Genomic DNA, 16,767 nt, shown 5'->3' on the forward strand with positions numbered 1-16,767 from the left:
AGGTTCCACAAACGGCAATTAGATGGCTTGGCTGGTTATGGTGTACCATATCAACGACTGTTTCAGTCTATTCAAGGCCACTCAGTCCCTCAAGACTGTGGATCTGATCTTGCCCTTGACTTCACCTTTCTGCACGTTTCTCACATAGCTGATTCTTCTAAAATCTACAATTTTCTCTATCCCAGGCTCAATTTAACTTAATGACAGATTCTCCACAGCTCTCTGAAGGGGAAACTTCCATAGATTCACAGCTCTCAGTCATGAAATTCCAGCTCATTTTAAATAGGTAGCCATTTATCCACAGTCTATGCTCCCTAGTTCTAGATTTCCTTTCAGAACATGAGAATAAGATTAAGTACTCTGATTTATTGCACCATATCTGGAGTCAACTTAAGAAATTTAAATCGGTGATCCTTACCACAGAGAGGAATTTCACACAACTCCAATTTAACAGCTTCATCCAGTGTAAAGCACCATGGAGCATCCTTGTGATTTCCTGGGTTCCGGCAATAGGAATGGCCACCATTGAGTTCAGGATATTTAACAGCTGTATATGAATGACTATGTGGATATTGGGAGTTCCATGGCTGGCACTGCCGCCCTGATTTGGTCACACTCACTGTGCCACGGTAGTCATTACCACTGATATTAAAACATTTGTGATCTGCAGGTATAAATAAAACAATTCTCAGCGAAAAGACTTAGCAGGAATTCATGCCATGTTTTCCAGATGAACCAATCAACTTACAACCCAATTATAAACTAGTAAGATTCTTAAGACCACTCCCTAATTTGTGCTGACCTCAGCTGGTGTCAACAGTGAAACTGGAAAAGCCCCAGATTCATAAAGGCCACGTCGAGCCCTTGATAGCCATACATCTGTCCCTGCTGTAAAGACACCATTGGCCTGTTGTGGTAAAAGAGTTTGTTGTAGCTCATTACCACACATGCAACGTGGCTAGTTACTGTCCACAAAACAGTGTTCTCAAAAGGAGCCATTAACTACACTTAGGAAAGGGCTGAGGATGTAGAGAAAACCGGCAAGAATGCAAAAGAATGTGCAGGTGAGCATTCCACGTTTATGTTAGCAGAGAACAGAACAGTATCTCTTGTTTTCTACTTGTTCGAAGGCAACCCCATATTTACTTCATATTTAATCTATAACTATTTGACTGAGGCACCCAATACTAATTCCCTAGAGGAGTATCACTTTGTGTTGTACCAAACTATGCACAGCAGGAACTACCTCAAGGTCTCTGATAGCTTAAGCAGTTAGTCTTGAGCTGTGCTAAAAACATAATCAATCTCAGTCTCATCTGGAGAAGAAGGATGCTTATGTGAGAATGCTGTTCTTGGACCACAGTTCAGCATTCAACACCATATTATTAAATTATTATTATTTAATTATTTATGGTTTTATATTGCTATATTTCTACACTATTCTTGGTTGGCATGGCTGTAACGAATCCCAATTTCCCTCAGTATCAAAAATGTCTGTCTGTAATTCCATCCAGGCTTGACAGGAAGCTCAGTGACCTTGGTCTTGACCTTGCCTTGTGCAGCTGGATCCTGGACTTCTTGTTAGATCGCTGGCAGGTAGTAAGAGTGGATTCCCTCATCACCACCCCTCTGACTCTCAACATAGGAGCCCTTCAGGGCTGTGGACTAAGTCCTCCCTTTACTCCCTGTATACCAATCACTGTGTCACCACCCACAGCTCTAACTTGCTAATTAAATTTGCCGACAACACTACATTGATTGGCCTAATCTCAATAATGAGGTGGTTCACAGGGAAGAAGTCATCTCTCTGACACAGTGGTGTCAGATGTATAGATTGTGGCTGGGGTTCTGAGTTACCCCAACCACAATTTATTCCAGCTGCTACCATCCAGGACCAACAGGCTCCAGGAAAGCTTTTTCCACTGATTAACTCACACTGATTTGAGTGTATTTCTATGTTACATTGACTGTTCTATTTATAATAAATTATTATAAATGACTATGATTGCACATTGCACATTTAGACAGAGATATAACAAAGAATTTTACTACTTTTACTCCTCATGAATGTGAAGGATGTAAGAAAGAAAGTCAATTCAATTCAATTCCTCCTCAGTCAGAGTTGTTAGGAAAGCATTTTTTCAGGGTGACTACCCCTGATTGCAATGCATTGTGTGTTGCAAGACCAGGAGCATTAATTGTGTCCTTCATGATGGAATAGTTCTAGAACATAAAATAGTACAGCACAGTACAGGCCCTTCAGCCCACTATGTTGTGCTGACCCTTAAGCCCTGCCTCCCATATAACCCCCCACTTTAAATTCCTCCATATACCTGTCTAGTAGTCTCTTAAATTTCACTAGTGTATCTGCCTCCACCACTGACTCAGGCAGTGCATTCCACGCACCAACCACTCTCTGAGTAAAAAAACCTTCCTCTAGTATCCCCCTTGAACTTCCCACCATTTACCTTAAAACCATGTCCTCTTGTATTGAGCAGTGGTGCCCTGGGGAAGAGGCGCTGGCTGTCGACTTCTATCTGTTCCTCTTAATATCTTGTATACCTCTATCATGTCTCCTCTCATATTGCCTAGCTCCCTTAATCTCTGATCATAATGCATACTCTCTAAACCAGGCAGCATCCTGGTAAATCTCCTCTGTACCCTTTCCAATGCTTCTACATCCTTCCTATAGTGAGGCGACCAGAACTGAACACAGTACTCCAAGTGTGGCCTAACCAGAGTTTTATAGAGCTGCATCATTCTGATGGTGAAATACTGATCATTATCTTATTAAAGAATAGCAATTGAATGAGATAACTTCCATGTTGTTTATTAAGCTGATTCAAGCTCACATCAATTGCTGCCTTCCAAAAAGGGTGAAACAGCAAAATATTAATGGAAAAATATGTAAAAGCAATATTCTGAAGACAGCTGTCAAAACTAGCACTTTATGAATATTGTCCTTCAGTCAAATTTACTTACTCTTATTTATAGGCTCTGCCATTGGAATTCCGATGCGCATGCAGTTTGCTGCCTCCGGGCTGTCTGGCATGGGGAGATCTTCACAGTTTGGTAGCTTCAGTCTCATTAGGATCAAAGGATTTGATCTGGCAAAGATATATTCAGTCTTGCACAGATCATTTTCCAGGATCTCACACTCATCCCTGCAAAGGTCCCGAGGTTTGGGTATTGACGACGTGTCATCACAGTATGGGAATGCAAAATGACAGAGTGAAGGGATGGCGAACTGAGAACACCGGTCAGTTAGGTGATTTGAGGTTCCAATCATTGTGAAAGCAGCTGCAGAACAAATAAGAAAGATAATTTATTGCTTTAAGTTTTCCAAATCAACAACAGTAATTACATCAGACAGGAGAAATCAACACAGAGTCAAGAAAATGAAAAACTAGAAGTTACAGAGATTCTTTACTAACTTCATCAGCATAAATGCATTTATGTATGATGTTCTGTTTTGTAAAAAACAGAATTATCTATTCAATTGACTAATTTTTCACAAATTATCCAACTACCCCTTTATAAATAACTAGAGAATATGCACTAATAATTGTGTAACTAAGGCGTTACGTACACTTTTAAACCAATACATAGTGAGTTTTTCTGTTGGGATCTAATATCTCAACTAAGATTGCAAGGGAAATCCTGAAACTGATTAAAAACTTTTCAGAATAAAGAAAGTGGAAATAATCACCCCAGGTTTTCACTCACGCTAGCTCTTCGATGAGACCCGCAGGAATATGTATACCTTTGCTTTCTAGCCTTGTATCTAAATTTGTTTTGTTCTGTGATCTAGGCTTGTGTGTTTAGAATGGTCATCTGGTCAAGTCACTAGAAGTTGACTAGTAATGATAGAACCTACACCATTATGAATCAGCACTTCTCCTAACTAAGCAAATCCCAGAAACCATCTGAAAATTTTTAACCAGCACTGTTGAAAATTTGAAAGCAGGTGGCAACTATAAGCATGTGTGAATATAAGAACAGTTTATTTATTATACTTCTTATACCTGTGATCTGGTTTTCAATTTCTCCTTGCATCTGTAGAGAGTCCACATAAATGCTGCTGTTTGCAATGAACCTTGCACAGGCGATTCCCCTGTAGGGCTGACAAAAGCCATCTTCTTCAAATGTAACTCTGCAGGATGAAAGGAAAATTGGAAGTGAATTCAAGATAAGGCACAAGTTACTGGTCAATAGAGGGCACTGTTGCAAAAAATTCTGACAATTTCGAACCGTTTAATGTTCAGAAACTATCCAAGAACATTTTGAAAAAAAGGCACTTAAAAAAAAGAATGAAGGGTTTCAGTGAGCTTCTAATTTTGGCTCTCTTCACACAGAAATTTTTTTTTAAGTGCTCATACTTGCATTAATGGGTTGGAGTTCTTTCCCTTCCCAGTTATTCTCCCTGTCCCCTCTAAAATCACTGGCATTTTAATATGATTGGTGATTCTTTATGACTATATCCAGAGAAACTGTCAAACTGTCTTTTCACAATTAAATATTATACTGTTTTAAGTATCATTACAGGGACTATTCCAAGACCTATAGGTAGTTGCACAATCTAAGCAGATCCAGTGGCAGGGAATCTTGTTAGTATCATTTAAAACAGTTTAACTTGCCACTCATCTCATTAAGGTTATGAAAATGTTCTTTGCTCTTTAACTGCTGTGTATGCTGAAACAATAATAGCAATCACACCTGAAAAGTCTCTTGTATGAAGTATTTTGAATCTGTTTAAAAACATCGTATCAGCCCCAATGTTCCCTCTAATGTCTGTGCATAAAGGAATTTAAACTGCGCACAAAAGGTTGCCACCCTCTACCTTGTTGGCATGTTATGTATATTTCATGATCGTGCACAATCATATCTCCTTTTCCGGTTTCTGATGCAGACGGTGTTGACAACATGGAGTTCGCGATGATTTGTCTGCAGATTTTAGAACTGGCTTACTTATACTGTTTTTATTTTAGAAATTTTAGATTCACTATATCAAATTCCATAGAAGCAAAGGGTGTGAAGTGCAAAAGAACTGCTAGTTCATTTAAAGCGGAATGGCTTAATGAAACAGTAGAATCTGCTACACTAAAAGCTCATGAGGTCAGGAACATACAGCTACTAGAAATATTTATGTACAATACTGTACAGAAACTGGTGTTAACTGCGTGTATTGTCGCAATGCAGAAGTTGCTGCAGAATTTGCAAGTGGGAAGAAGTGGAGTGATATTTGGAAACTTGACGTTTGAAAGCATCATTTAGCAAACAAATCACATATGGACGGCGTGCAAAAGCTCCAGCAAGAAAATCCTTCATTACCTGCTACATATATTTTGTGAGAGTACAGATGAATGAGAGTGAAAACGATCAAACCCAGATGAGATCAAAATTCTCACTGACAGTGTTTCGTTAGCTATTAACATGAACACCTCTACTTATTAAAGTCAGTGTGCACATGCTGTTACACTGGGCAAAAAACTGCACAGCACAAGATTTTTGTGCACACTGGTCATTCCAAATCAGAGGGAACATTAATCAGCCCCTTTTCAATTTTTATATCATTATCATGATTACCCTGATTACTCTTCATCTTCCCAACCCTTTTAAGACCAATTTTGGAAATTAGTTGCAAAGATGTGCATCAGGCAGAAAGCTCTATAAATGTTGACCAACCACTGGAAACAAATAGATAAAATAAATAATTTTGACCTCTACTTTTTGAAAGGATGTGTGGATGAATGCAAGCTGTCATGACATATTGAGACACCCAGGGAGTTTGCAAAATAACTTATTGGGAGAAGTGACAGATGGAATATAGTGCAGGGAAGTGACTGGTCATGCACTTTGGTAGAAGGAATAACGCCACAGACTATTTTCTAAATAAGGAGAAAATTCAAGAATCTGAAGTGCAAAAGGACTTGGGAATCTTAGTGCAAGATTCTCTAGAGATTAACTTGCAGGTTGAGTCACTAGTAAGGAAAGCAAATGCAATCTTAGCAGTCATTTCGAGAGTACTAGAATACAAACGCAGGGATGTAATGCTGAGGCTTTATAAGGCATTGGTCTGACCACACTTGGAGTATTGTTAGCAGTTTTAGACTCCCTATCTAAGAAAAGATATGTCAGCATTGGAGAGGGTTCACAGGAGATTCACCAGAATGATTCTGGGAATGAAAGGATTAATGTATGTCATGCACTTGATGGTTCTGGGCATATACTCACTGGAGTTTAGAAGAATGAGATGTGGGGGGAATCTTACTGAAACCTATCTAATATTGAAAGGGCAGGTAGAACAGATAGTGAAGAGGATGTTTCCTATAGTAGGTGGGGAGGGGAGGGTCACAAAAGAGCAGAGTGATGTCCATTTAGAAGAGATGATGAATTTCTTCAGCCAGAGGGTAGTGAATCTGTGGGATTTATTCCCACAGACAGCTGTAGAGGCCAAGTCATCAACTGGAAATTGATGAGTCCTTCATTAGTCAAGGCGTCAAGGGTTACGGGAAAAAGGGAGGAGAATTGGGTTGAGAGGGGTAATGACAGAGTACCCCTGTGGCTGTCCCCCTTAACAATAAGTACTCATGTTTGAGTACAGTTGGGGGGGGGGGGTGGAGACAGCCTACCTGGGGGAAGTGACAGTGGCCGCATCTCTGGCACAGAGTCTGGCCATGTGGCTCAGAAGGGTATTGAAAGGAAGAAGGCAGCAGTAATAGGGGGCTTTATAGTTAGGGAGTCAGAGAAACAAATCTGTGGACAAAGGAAAGAAACATGGATGGTAGTTTGCCTCCCAGGTGCCAGGGTCCGGGGTGTTTCTGATCGTGTCCATGGTATCCTGAAGTGGGAAGGTGAACAGCCGGAAATTGTGGTACATATTGGTACCAATGACAGAGGCAGGAAAAGGAAGGAGGTTGTGAAAACAGACTACAGGAAGTTAAGAAGCATGACCTCAAAGGCAGTAATCTCGGGATTACTGCCTGTGCCACACAACAGTGAGTATAGGAATAGAGTGAGGTGGAGGATAAATGCGTGGCTGAAGGATTGGAGCAGGGGACAGGGATTCAGATTTCTGGATCATTGAGACCTCTTTTGGGGCGGGTGTGACCTGTGAAAAAAGGACGGGTTGCACTTGAATCTCAGGGGGACCAACATGCTGGCAGGGAGGTTTGCTAAGGCTATTAGGAGAGTTTAAACTAGAATTGTTGGTGGGGTGGGAACTAAACTGAAGAGGCAGAGGAAGGGGCAGTGAGCTTACAAATACAGAAAGCTTGGAGACAGTGCGAGAGGGAGGATAGGCAAGTGATAGAGAAGGGATGCACTCAGACTGATAGTTTGAGTTGTGTCTATTTTAATACAAGCATCATCATCAACAAAGCAGATGAGCTTAGAGCATGGATCAGTACTTGGAGCTATGATGTTGTGGCCATTACAGAGACTTGGATGGCTCAGAGGCAGGAATGGTTACTTAGAGCACCAGGCTTTAGATGTTTCAGAAAGGACAGGGAGGGAGGCAAAAGAGGTGGGGGCATGGCACTGCTGATCAGAGATAGTGACATGGCTGCAGAAAAGGAGGAAGTTATAGAGCGATTGTCTATGGAGTCTCTGTGGGTGGAAGTTAGGAACAGGAAGGGGTCAATAACTCTACTGGGTGTTTTTCTATAGACCACACAATAGTAACAGGGACATCGAAGAGCAGATACGGAGACAGATTCTGGAAAGGTGTAATAAAAACAGGGTTGCTATTAAGATTATTAAGGAGATTTTAATTTCCCAAATATTGATTGACATCTCCCTAGAGCAAGGGGTTCAGATGGGGTGGAGTTTGTTAGGTGTGTTCAGGAAGGTTTCTTGACACAGTATGTAGATAAGCCTACAAAAGGAGAGGCTGTACTTGATTTGGTATTGGGAAATGAACCTGGTCAGATGTCAGGTCTCTCAGTGGGAGAACATTTTGGAGATAGTGATCACATTTCTAACTTCTTTACCATAGCTTTGGAGAGGGATAAGAACAGACATGTTAAAAAAGGGATTAATTGGAGTAAGGGGAAATATGAAGCTATCAGGCAGAAACTTGGAAGCATAAATTGGGAACAGATGTTCTCAGGGAAACATACAGAAGAAATGTGACAAATGTTCAGGGGATATTTACGTGGCATTCTGCATAGGTATGTTCCAAAGAGACAGGGAAAGGATGGTAGGGTACAGGAACCATGGTGTACAAAGGCTGTTGAAAATCTAATCAAGAAGAAAAGCTTACAAAAGGTTCAAAAAAACTTGGTAACGATAGAGATCTAGAAAATTATAAGGCTAGCAGGAAGGAGCTTAAGAATGAAATTAGGAGAGCCAGAAGGGGCCATGAGAAGGCCTTGGCAGACAGGATTAAGGAAAACCCCAAGGCATTCTACAAGTATGTGAAGAACGTACTTCACAAGACGTGAGAGAATAGGACCAATTAAGTGTGACAGTGGAAAAGAGTGTATGGAACTGGAAGAGATAGCAGAGGTACTTAATGAATACTTTACCTCAGTATTCACTAGGGAAAAGGATCTTAGGGATTATAGGGTTGACTTACAGTGGATTGAAAAGCTTGAGAGCATATAGACATTAAGAAAGAGGATGTGCTAGAGCTTTTGGAAGGCATCAAGTTGGATAAGTCTCTGGGACTGGACGAGATGTACCCCAGGTTACTGTGGGAGATGAGGGAGGAGTTTGCTGAGCCTCTGTCAATGATGTTTGCAAAGGATTGGAGGGTTGCCGATGTTGTTCCCTTATTCAAGAAAGGGAGTAGAGATAGCCCAGGAACTTACAAACCAGTGAGTCTTACTTCAGTGGTTGGTAAGTTGATGGAAAGGGTCCTGACAGGCAAGATTTATGAGCATTTGGAGAGGCATAATCTAATTATAGTCAGCATGCCTTTGTCAAAGGCAGGTCGTGCTTTACGAGCCTGATTGAATTTTGAGGATGTAACTAAACATGTTGAGGAAGGCAGAGCAGCAGATGTAGAGCATATGGATTTCAGCAAGACATTTATATAAGGTACCCCATGCAAGGCTTATTGAGAAAGTAAGGAGGCATGGTATCCAAGGGGACCTTGCTTTGTGGATCCAGAAATGGCTTGCACAGAGAAGGCAAAGAGTGGTTGTAGACGGGTCATATTCTACATGGAGGTTGATGACCAGTGGTGTGCCTCAGGGATCTGTTCTGGGACTCCTTGTCTTAATGATTTTTATAAATGACCTGGATGAGGAAGTGGAGTAGATGGGTTAGAAATTTCACGATGACACAAAGGTTGGGGGTGTTGTGGATTGTGTGGAGGGCTGTCAGAGGTTACAGCAGGACATTGATAGGATGCAAAACTGGGCTGAGATGTGGCAGATGGAGTTCAATCAAGTGTGAGGTGATTCATTTTGGTAGGTCAAATATGATGGCAGAATGTAGTATTAATGATAAGACTCTTGGCAGTGTGGAGGATCAGAGAGATCTTGGGGTCTGAGTCTATAGGACACTCAAAAGCTGTTGCACAGGTTGACTCTGTGGTTAAGAAGGCACACGGAGCATTGGCCTTCATCAATGGTGGGATTGAGTTTAAGAGCTGAGAGGTAATGTCACAACTATATAGGACAATGGTCAGACCTCACTTGGAGTACTGTGCCCAGTTCTGGTCACCTCACTACAGGAAGGATGTGGAAACTATAGAAAAGGTGCAGAGACAATTTACATGGATGTTGCCTGGATTAAGGAGCATGCCTTATGAGAACAGGTTGAGTGAACTTGGCCTTTTCTCCTTGGAATGATGGAGGATGAGAGGTGACCTGATAGAAGTGATGGGAGGCATTGATCATGTGGATAGTCAGAGGCTTTTTCCCAGGGCTGAAATAGCTAACTTGAGAGGGCACAGATTTAAAGTGCTTGGAAGTAGGTACAGAGGAGATGTCAGGGGTAAGTTTTTTGTGCAGAGAGTGGTGAGTGCGTGGAATGCGCTGCCGGCAATGGTGGTGGAGGTGGATACGATGGGGTCTTTTAAGAGACTCCTGGATGGCTACATGGAGCTTAGAAAAATAGGTGGCTATGGGTAACCCTAGGTCATTTCTGAAGTAAGTACATGTTCGGCACAGCATTGTGGGCCGAAAGGCCTGTATTGCACTGTAGTTTTTCTGTTTCTATGTTTTCTATGTTTCTAAATCAGCCATGATGGAATGACAGAGCAAACTCAATGGGCCCATTGGCCTAATTTTACTCCTACGTCTTATGTCTTATTCCCCTTTTAAGGCTGCTGTTTAGGCCCAGAATAGCCGAGTGAATAAAGGAGCATATTCTATCTGGCTGATGACTGATTGGATGTTCCAACTTAAACGTATTTGAGTCATTTTAGTACCTTTTTGGCCCTAATACCTGCTTTACTTGGAAGATACGGAACCCTGGGCAGCTACACATTCCCTTTTTAAAGTCACGTCGGTTCTATAAGAAAACAGTACAGTAGGGACATGCGGGGTGGCCATTGTCAGGAGTAGGCCAATGGTGAGGGTAGGAGTGTCAGGCTTTGGTTCAAAGGAGGCTTCGGCTCAAAAGAGACATTGGCTCTGGATAAGCTTCTGTTAAGGTTCCTTTATTTTTCTCTTACTGTACCTAGTGTAGTAAATGGCTGTTGTGTATTCTTCATGTCGGATGTTGGAGTCCTGGGAGACTCTACATCTGCATGAGGTGCATTTGGAGGCAGTTTCTTTGAAGACCATGTTAGTGATCTGGAGCAGCAGTTGGATGACCTTTGGCTTGTATGGGAGAGTGAAGAGATAATCGATCAGAGTTAAAGGGAAGTCGTCTTCCTGAAGTTGCAGGAAGCAAGTAGCTGGTGACTGTTAGGAGAAATGTAAATGTGAATAGGCAGTTGTGAAATGTGAATAGGAATAGGCACCCCTATGTCCAATCCCCTCAATAATAAGTATACCATTCTGGATACTGTTGTGGAAGATGACATCCCCGGGGAATGCTACGGAGACAGGGTTACTGGCATTGAGCATGGGTCTGAGCAAGGGAAAGAGGAAGACGAGGGGAGTGGTATTGATAGGGGACTCAATAGTCAGGGGAACAGTCAAGGGATCCTGTGGATGTAACTGAGATACCTGAATGGTATGTTGTCTCCCAGGTGCCAGGGTCAGGGATGTCTCGGATCGTATCCAGAACATTTTGGAGAGGGAGGGAGAGCAGCCAAACGTCTTGGTATATATTGGTATCAATGACATAGAAAGGAAAGAGGTCCTCGAAAGAGAATTTAGAAAGCTGAGAAGCAGGACCTCCTGAGTAGTTATTTCCGGATTGCTACCTGTGCCACATGCAAGTGAGGGTAGAAACAGGATGATTTGGCACATAAATATGTGGCTGAGAAGCTGGTGCAGAGAGCAGGGCTTCAGAGTCTTGGATCATGGGATCTCTTCTGGGGGAGGTATGACTTGTTCAAAAGTGGCAGGTTGCACCTGAACCCAAGGGAAGCCAATATTCTCGCGGGCAGATTTGTTACAGCTGTTGAGAAGGGTTTAAACTAAACTGGCAGGGGGATGGGAACAGGAAGGAAGGGACTTAGGGTAAGACAAATGGTAAAAAAGCAAAGATTGCATTCAGTCAGACTGTCAGGAAGAGCAGGCAGAAGATAGGACAAAATTGCAGCCAGCAGGGTATCAGTGCATTGGGGATGCAGAATCAAAAATGGTAGCAAATACAGTACTCGAAATGTTGTATCTCAATGCATAGAGTATATTAGATGGATGATCTTGTTACACTATTACAGATTTTCAGGTAAGATGTTGTGGCCATCACTGAATTGTGGCTGCAGAATGGTTGTAGTTGGGAGCTGAATGTCCAAGGTTACATGTTGGATGGTTGGCAGAGGGGCCAGCGTGATTCTGCTAGTAAAGAATGGCATCCAATCAGTAGAAAGGTGTGACATAGGATCGGAAGATGTTGAATCCTTGTGGGTTGAATTGAGAAACTGCAAAGGTAGAAGGACCCTGATGACATATATATAGAGGCCTCTCAACAGTAGCTGGGATGAGCTCACGGAAGGTTCAAAAAACTAGGTCATGATAGGAATCTAGAAGATTATAAGGCTAGCAGGAAGGAGCTTAAGAATGAAATTAGGAGAGCCAGAAGGGGTCATGAGAAGGCCTTGGCGGACAGGATTAAGGAAAACCCCAAGGCATTCTACAAGTATGTGAAGAGCAAGATGATAAGATGTGAGAGAATAGGACCAATCAAGTGTTACAGTGGAAAAGTGTGTATGGAACTGGAGGAAATAACGGAGGTACTTAATGTACTTTGCTTCGGTATTCCTAGGGAAAAGGATCTTGGCGATTGTAAGGATGACTTGCAGTGGACTGAAAAGCTTGAGCATGTAGATATTAAGAAAGAGGATATTCTGGAGCTTTTAGAAAGCATCAAGTTGGATAAATCACCAGGACTGGACAGGGTGGGACAGGGTAGCAATCCTAGAGTACTGTGGGAGGCGAGGGAGGAGATTGCTGAGCCTCTGGCAGTGATCTCTGCATCATCAATGAGGACAGAAGAGGTTCCAGAGGATTAGAGGATTGCAGATGTTGTTCCCTTATTCAAGAAAGGGAGTAGGGATAGTCCAGGAAATTATAGGCCAGTAAGTGTTACTTCAGTGGTTGGTAAGTTGATGGAGAAGATCCTGAGAAGCAGGATTTATGAACATTTGGAGAGGCATAACATGATTAGGAATAGTCAGCATGGCTTTGTCAAAGGTAGTTTGTGCCTTACGAGCGTGATTGAATTTTTGAGGATGTGACTAAACATGTTGATGAAGGTAAAGCCGTAGAGGTAGCGTTTATGGATTTCAGCAAGGCATTTGATAAGGTACCTCATGCAAGGCTTCTTGAGAAAGTAAGGAGGCATGGGATCCAAGGGGACATTGCTTTGTGGATACAGAAATGGCTTGCCCACAGAAGGCAAAGGGTGGTTGCGGACAGGTTATATTCTGCATGGAAGCCGGTGACCAGTGCTGTACCTCAGGGATCTGTTCTGGGACCCCTACTCTTTGTGATTTTTATGAATGACCTGGATGAGAAAGCGAAGGGATGGGTTAGTAAATTTTCTGAAGACACTAAGGTTGGGGGTGTTGTGGATAGTGTGGAGGGCTGTCAGAGATTACGTGACATTGATAGGATGCAAAACTGGGCTGAGAAGTGGCAGATGGAGTTCAACCTAGGTAAGTGTGAGGTGGTTCATTTTGGTAGGTTTAACATGATGGCAGAATATAGTATTAATGGTAAGACTCCTGGCAGTGTGGAGGATAAGAGGGATCTTGGTGTCCGAGTCCATAGGACACTCAAAGCTGCTATGCAGGTTGAATCTGTAGTTAAGAAGACATACGGTGCATTGGTCTTCATCAATTGTGGGATTGAGTTTAAGAGCTGAGAGGTAATGTTGCAGCTATATAGGACCCTGGTCATACCCCACTTGGAGTACTGTGCTCAATTCTGGTCGCCTCACTACAGGAAGGACATGGAAACCATAGAAAGGGTGCAGAGGTGACTTACAAGGATGTTGCCTGGATTGGGGAGCATGCCTTATGAGAATAGGTTGAGTGAACTCGGCCTTTTCTCCTTGGAGTGACAGAGGATGAGAGGTGACCTGATGGAGGTGTACAAGATAATGAGAGGCATTGATCATGTGGATAGTCAAAGGCTTTTCCCCAGGGCTGAAATAGCTAGCACAAGAGGGCATAGTTTTAAGGTGCTTAGAAGTGTACAAACAAGATGTCAGGGGTAAGTTTTTTTACATAGAGGGTGGTGAGTGCATGGAATGGGCTGCTGGCAGCAGTGGTGGAGGCGGAAATGATAGAATCTTTTAAGAGACTCCTGGATGGCTACATGGAGCTTAGAAAAATACAGGGCTATGGGTAAAGCCTAGGTAGTTCTAAGGTAGAGACATGTTCGGCACAGCTTTGTGGGCCGAAGGGCCTGTATTGTGCTGCAGGTTTTCTATGTTTCTAAGTGTACCACAGATTACAACAGGGAATAGAAAAGGCATGTCAAAAGTGCAATGTTATGGTAGTCTTGGGAGATTTCAACATGCACATCGATTGGGAAAATCAGGTTGGAAGTGGATCTCAAGGGAGTGAGTCTGTTGAATACCTATGAGATGGCTTTTTAGAACAGTTTGTTGTTGAGCCTACTAGGGGATCAGCTATACTGGGTTGGGTGTTATGTAATGAACCAGAGGTGGTTAGGGAGCTTAAGGTAAAAGAACTCTTAGGAGACAGTGATCACAGTACGATTGAGTTCAACTTGAAATTTGATACGGAGAAAGTAAAGTCTGATGTAGCGGTATTTCAGTGGAGTAAGGGAAATTACAGTGGTATAAGAGAGGAGTTGTCCAAAGTAAATTGGAAGGAGCTGCTGGCAGGTATGACAGCAGAGCAGCAATGGCGTGAGTTTCTAGGGAAAATGAGGAAGGTACAAGATAGATGTATTCCAAAAACAGAAATACTCAAATGGCAAAATAGTACAACTGTGTCTGACAAGGGAAGTCAAAGGTAAAGTAAAAGTAAAAGAAAAGAGAGAGCATACAACAAAGCAAAAATTAATGGGAAAACAGAGGATTAGAAAGCTTTTAAAACCCTACAGGAGCAACTAAACGAATCATTAGGAGGGAAAAGATGAAATATGGCAGCAAGCTAGCAAACAACATCAAAGTGGATAGTAAAAGTGTTTTCAAGTATGTAAAAAAATAAAAGAGAGATGAAAGTGGATATAGGACCGCTAGAAAATGAGGCCAGAGAAAAAATAATGGGGGACAAGGATATGCAGATGAACTAAGAGAGCATTTTGCATCAGTCGTCTCTGTGGAGGACACTAGCAGTGTGCCAGATGTTGAAGGGTGCAAGCGAAGAGAAGGAGTGTAGTTGCTATTACAAGGGAGAAAGTCCTCAAAAAGCTGGAAGACAGGGTACATAAGTCACTCAGACCAGATGAACTGCACCCTAGGGTTCTGAAAGAGGCAGCAGAAAGGAAATTATTGACCACTTAGCCTGACCTCAGTGGTTGAGAAAATGTTGGAGTCAATTGTTAAGGATGAGGTTATGGAGTACTTGGTGACACAGGACAAGATAGGACAGACTCATCACGGTTTCTGTAAGGGAAAATCTTGCCTGACGAACCTGTTGGAATTCTTTGAGGAGATTACAAGTAGGATAGATAAATGGGTGCTGTGGGGATGTTGTATATTTGGACTTTCAAAAGGCCTTTGACAAGTTGCCACACATGAGGCTGCTTACCAAGTTAACAGAGCCCATGGCATTACAGGAAAGTTACTAACATGGTTAGAGCATTGGCTGATTGGCAGGAGGCAGTGAGTGGGAATAAAAGGATTATTTTCTGGTTGGCTGCCAGTGTTCTGCAGGGGTCAGTGTTGGGACCGCTTCTTTTTATGCTGTATATCAATTATTTAGATGACAGAATAGATGGCTTTGTTGCCAAGTTTGCAGATGATATCAAGACTGGTGAAGGGGCAGGTAGTGTTGTGGAAACAGGTAGGCTGCAGCAGGACTTATAGGAGAATGGGCAAGAGAGTGCAAATGAATTATGTTGAAATGGTCATGCACATTGGTAGTAGAAATAAATGTGCAGACTATTTCTAAACAGGGAGAAAATCCAAAAATTTGAGATGCAAAGGGCCTTGGGAGTCCTTGTGCAGAACACCCTAAATGTTAACCTGCAGGTAGAGTCGGTGGTGAGGAAGGCAAATGCAATGTTAGCGTTCATTTCAAGAGGTCAATAATACAAGAGCAGGGATGTGGTGCTGAGGCTTTATAAGGCACTGGTAAGGCCTTGCCTTGAGTATTGTGAACAGTTTTGGGCTCTTCACCTCAGAAAAGATGTGCTGCCATGGAGAGGGTTAACAGAGGTTCACAAGGATGATTCCAAGAATGAAAAGGTTATCATATGAGAAATGTTTGATGGCTCTGAGTCTGTACTTGCTGGAGTTTAAAAGGATGGGGAGGGTGGGTGGGGAGGATCTCACTGAAGCCTTTCGAATGTTGATTGGCCTAGAGAGAGTAGACATGGAAAGGATGTTTCCCATGGTGGGGTTGTCCAGGACAAGAGGACGCAGCCTGAGGATAGAGGGGTGTCCATTTAAAACAGAGATGCAGAGAAATATCTTTAGCCAAAGAGTGGAGAATTTGTGGAATTTATTACCACAGATTCTGTGGAAGCCAGGTTGGGTGTATTTACGGCAGAGCTTGACAGGTTCTTGATTGGACAAAGCATCAAATGTTATGGGGAGAAGGCCAGGGAGTTAGGCTGAGGAGAGGAAAGAAGGATCAGCCATGATTGAATGGTGGAGCAGATTCGATGGGCCAAAGTACCTAATTCTGCTCCTATGTCTTATGGTCTTAAAACAGTTCCCAAATTCTGGTTCCCACAGTGCAAATTTTCAACCTTAGAAAACACATAATAAACTCAAATTGAAACTGTTGGTATTTCAATCCACATATTCAACTACTCCATGTTTCATAATAAGACTTAAGCTTCCCCATAACCTTTTAGAAACTGTCTGTTGTAGTAAATGATTGATCACTAAACAAGGCAAAAGTTGTGAGAAGTAATCAGCTTCAGTGGTTGAAATGGAACTAGTAAGAACCACAAACATTCTGCTTACTTGTGTTGTTTGTAATGCATGAGCTTGAGGCAGGAAAATTTTATTTACTTTCATTGACTTGTTATGTAATGTGAATGTTCCTGGTAA

General features: G+C 42.3%; 1 protein-coding gene across 3 annotated transcripts in view; it reads right to left on the reverse strand.

The window, feature by feature from the left end:
• The window catches only part of ror1 (receptor tyrosine kinase-like orphan receptor 1), a 273,863-nt gene that overhangs the window by 17,091 nt on the left and 240,005 nt on the right, over positions 1–16,767 (reverse strand). For all 3 annotated transcript variants that reach the window (XM_073063201.1, XM_073063200.1, XM_073063202.1), the window contains exons 5-7: positions 4,026–4,153; positions 2,983–3,300; positions 419–664 (exon numbers count right to left, since the gene is read on the reverse strand). In XM_073063201.1, the coding sequence (XP_072919302.1) occupies positions 419–664; positions 2,983–3,300; positions 4,026–4,153 (692 nt within the window). The remainder of the gene's footprint in view (positions 1–418; positions 665–2,982; positions 3,301–4,025; positions 4,154–16,767) is intronic.

Source organism: Hemitrygon akajei, chromosome 12, assembly GCF_048418815.1.
Source record: "Hemitrygon akajei chromosome 12, sHemAka1.3, whole genome shotgun sequence".
Lineage (NCBI taxonomy): Eukaryota > Metazoa > Chordata > Chondrichthyes > Myliobatiformes > Dasyatidae > Hemitrygon > Hemitrygon akajei.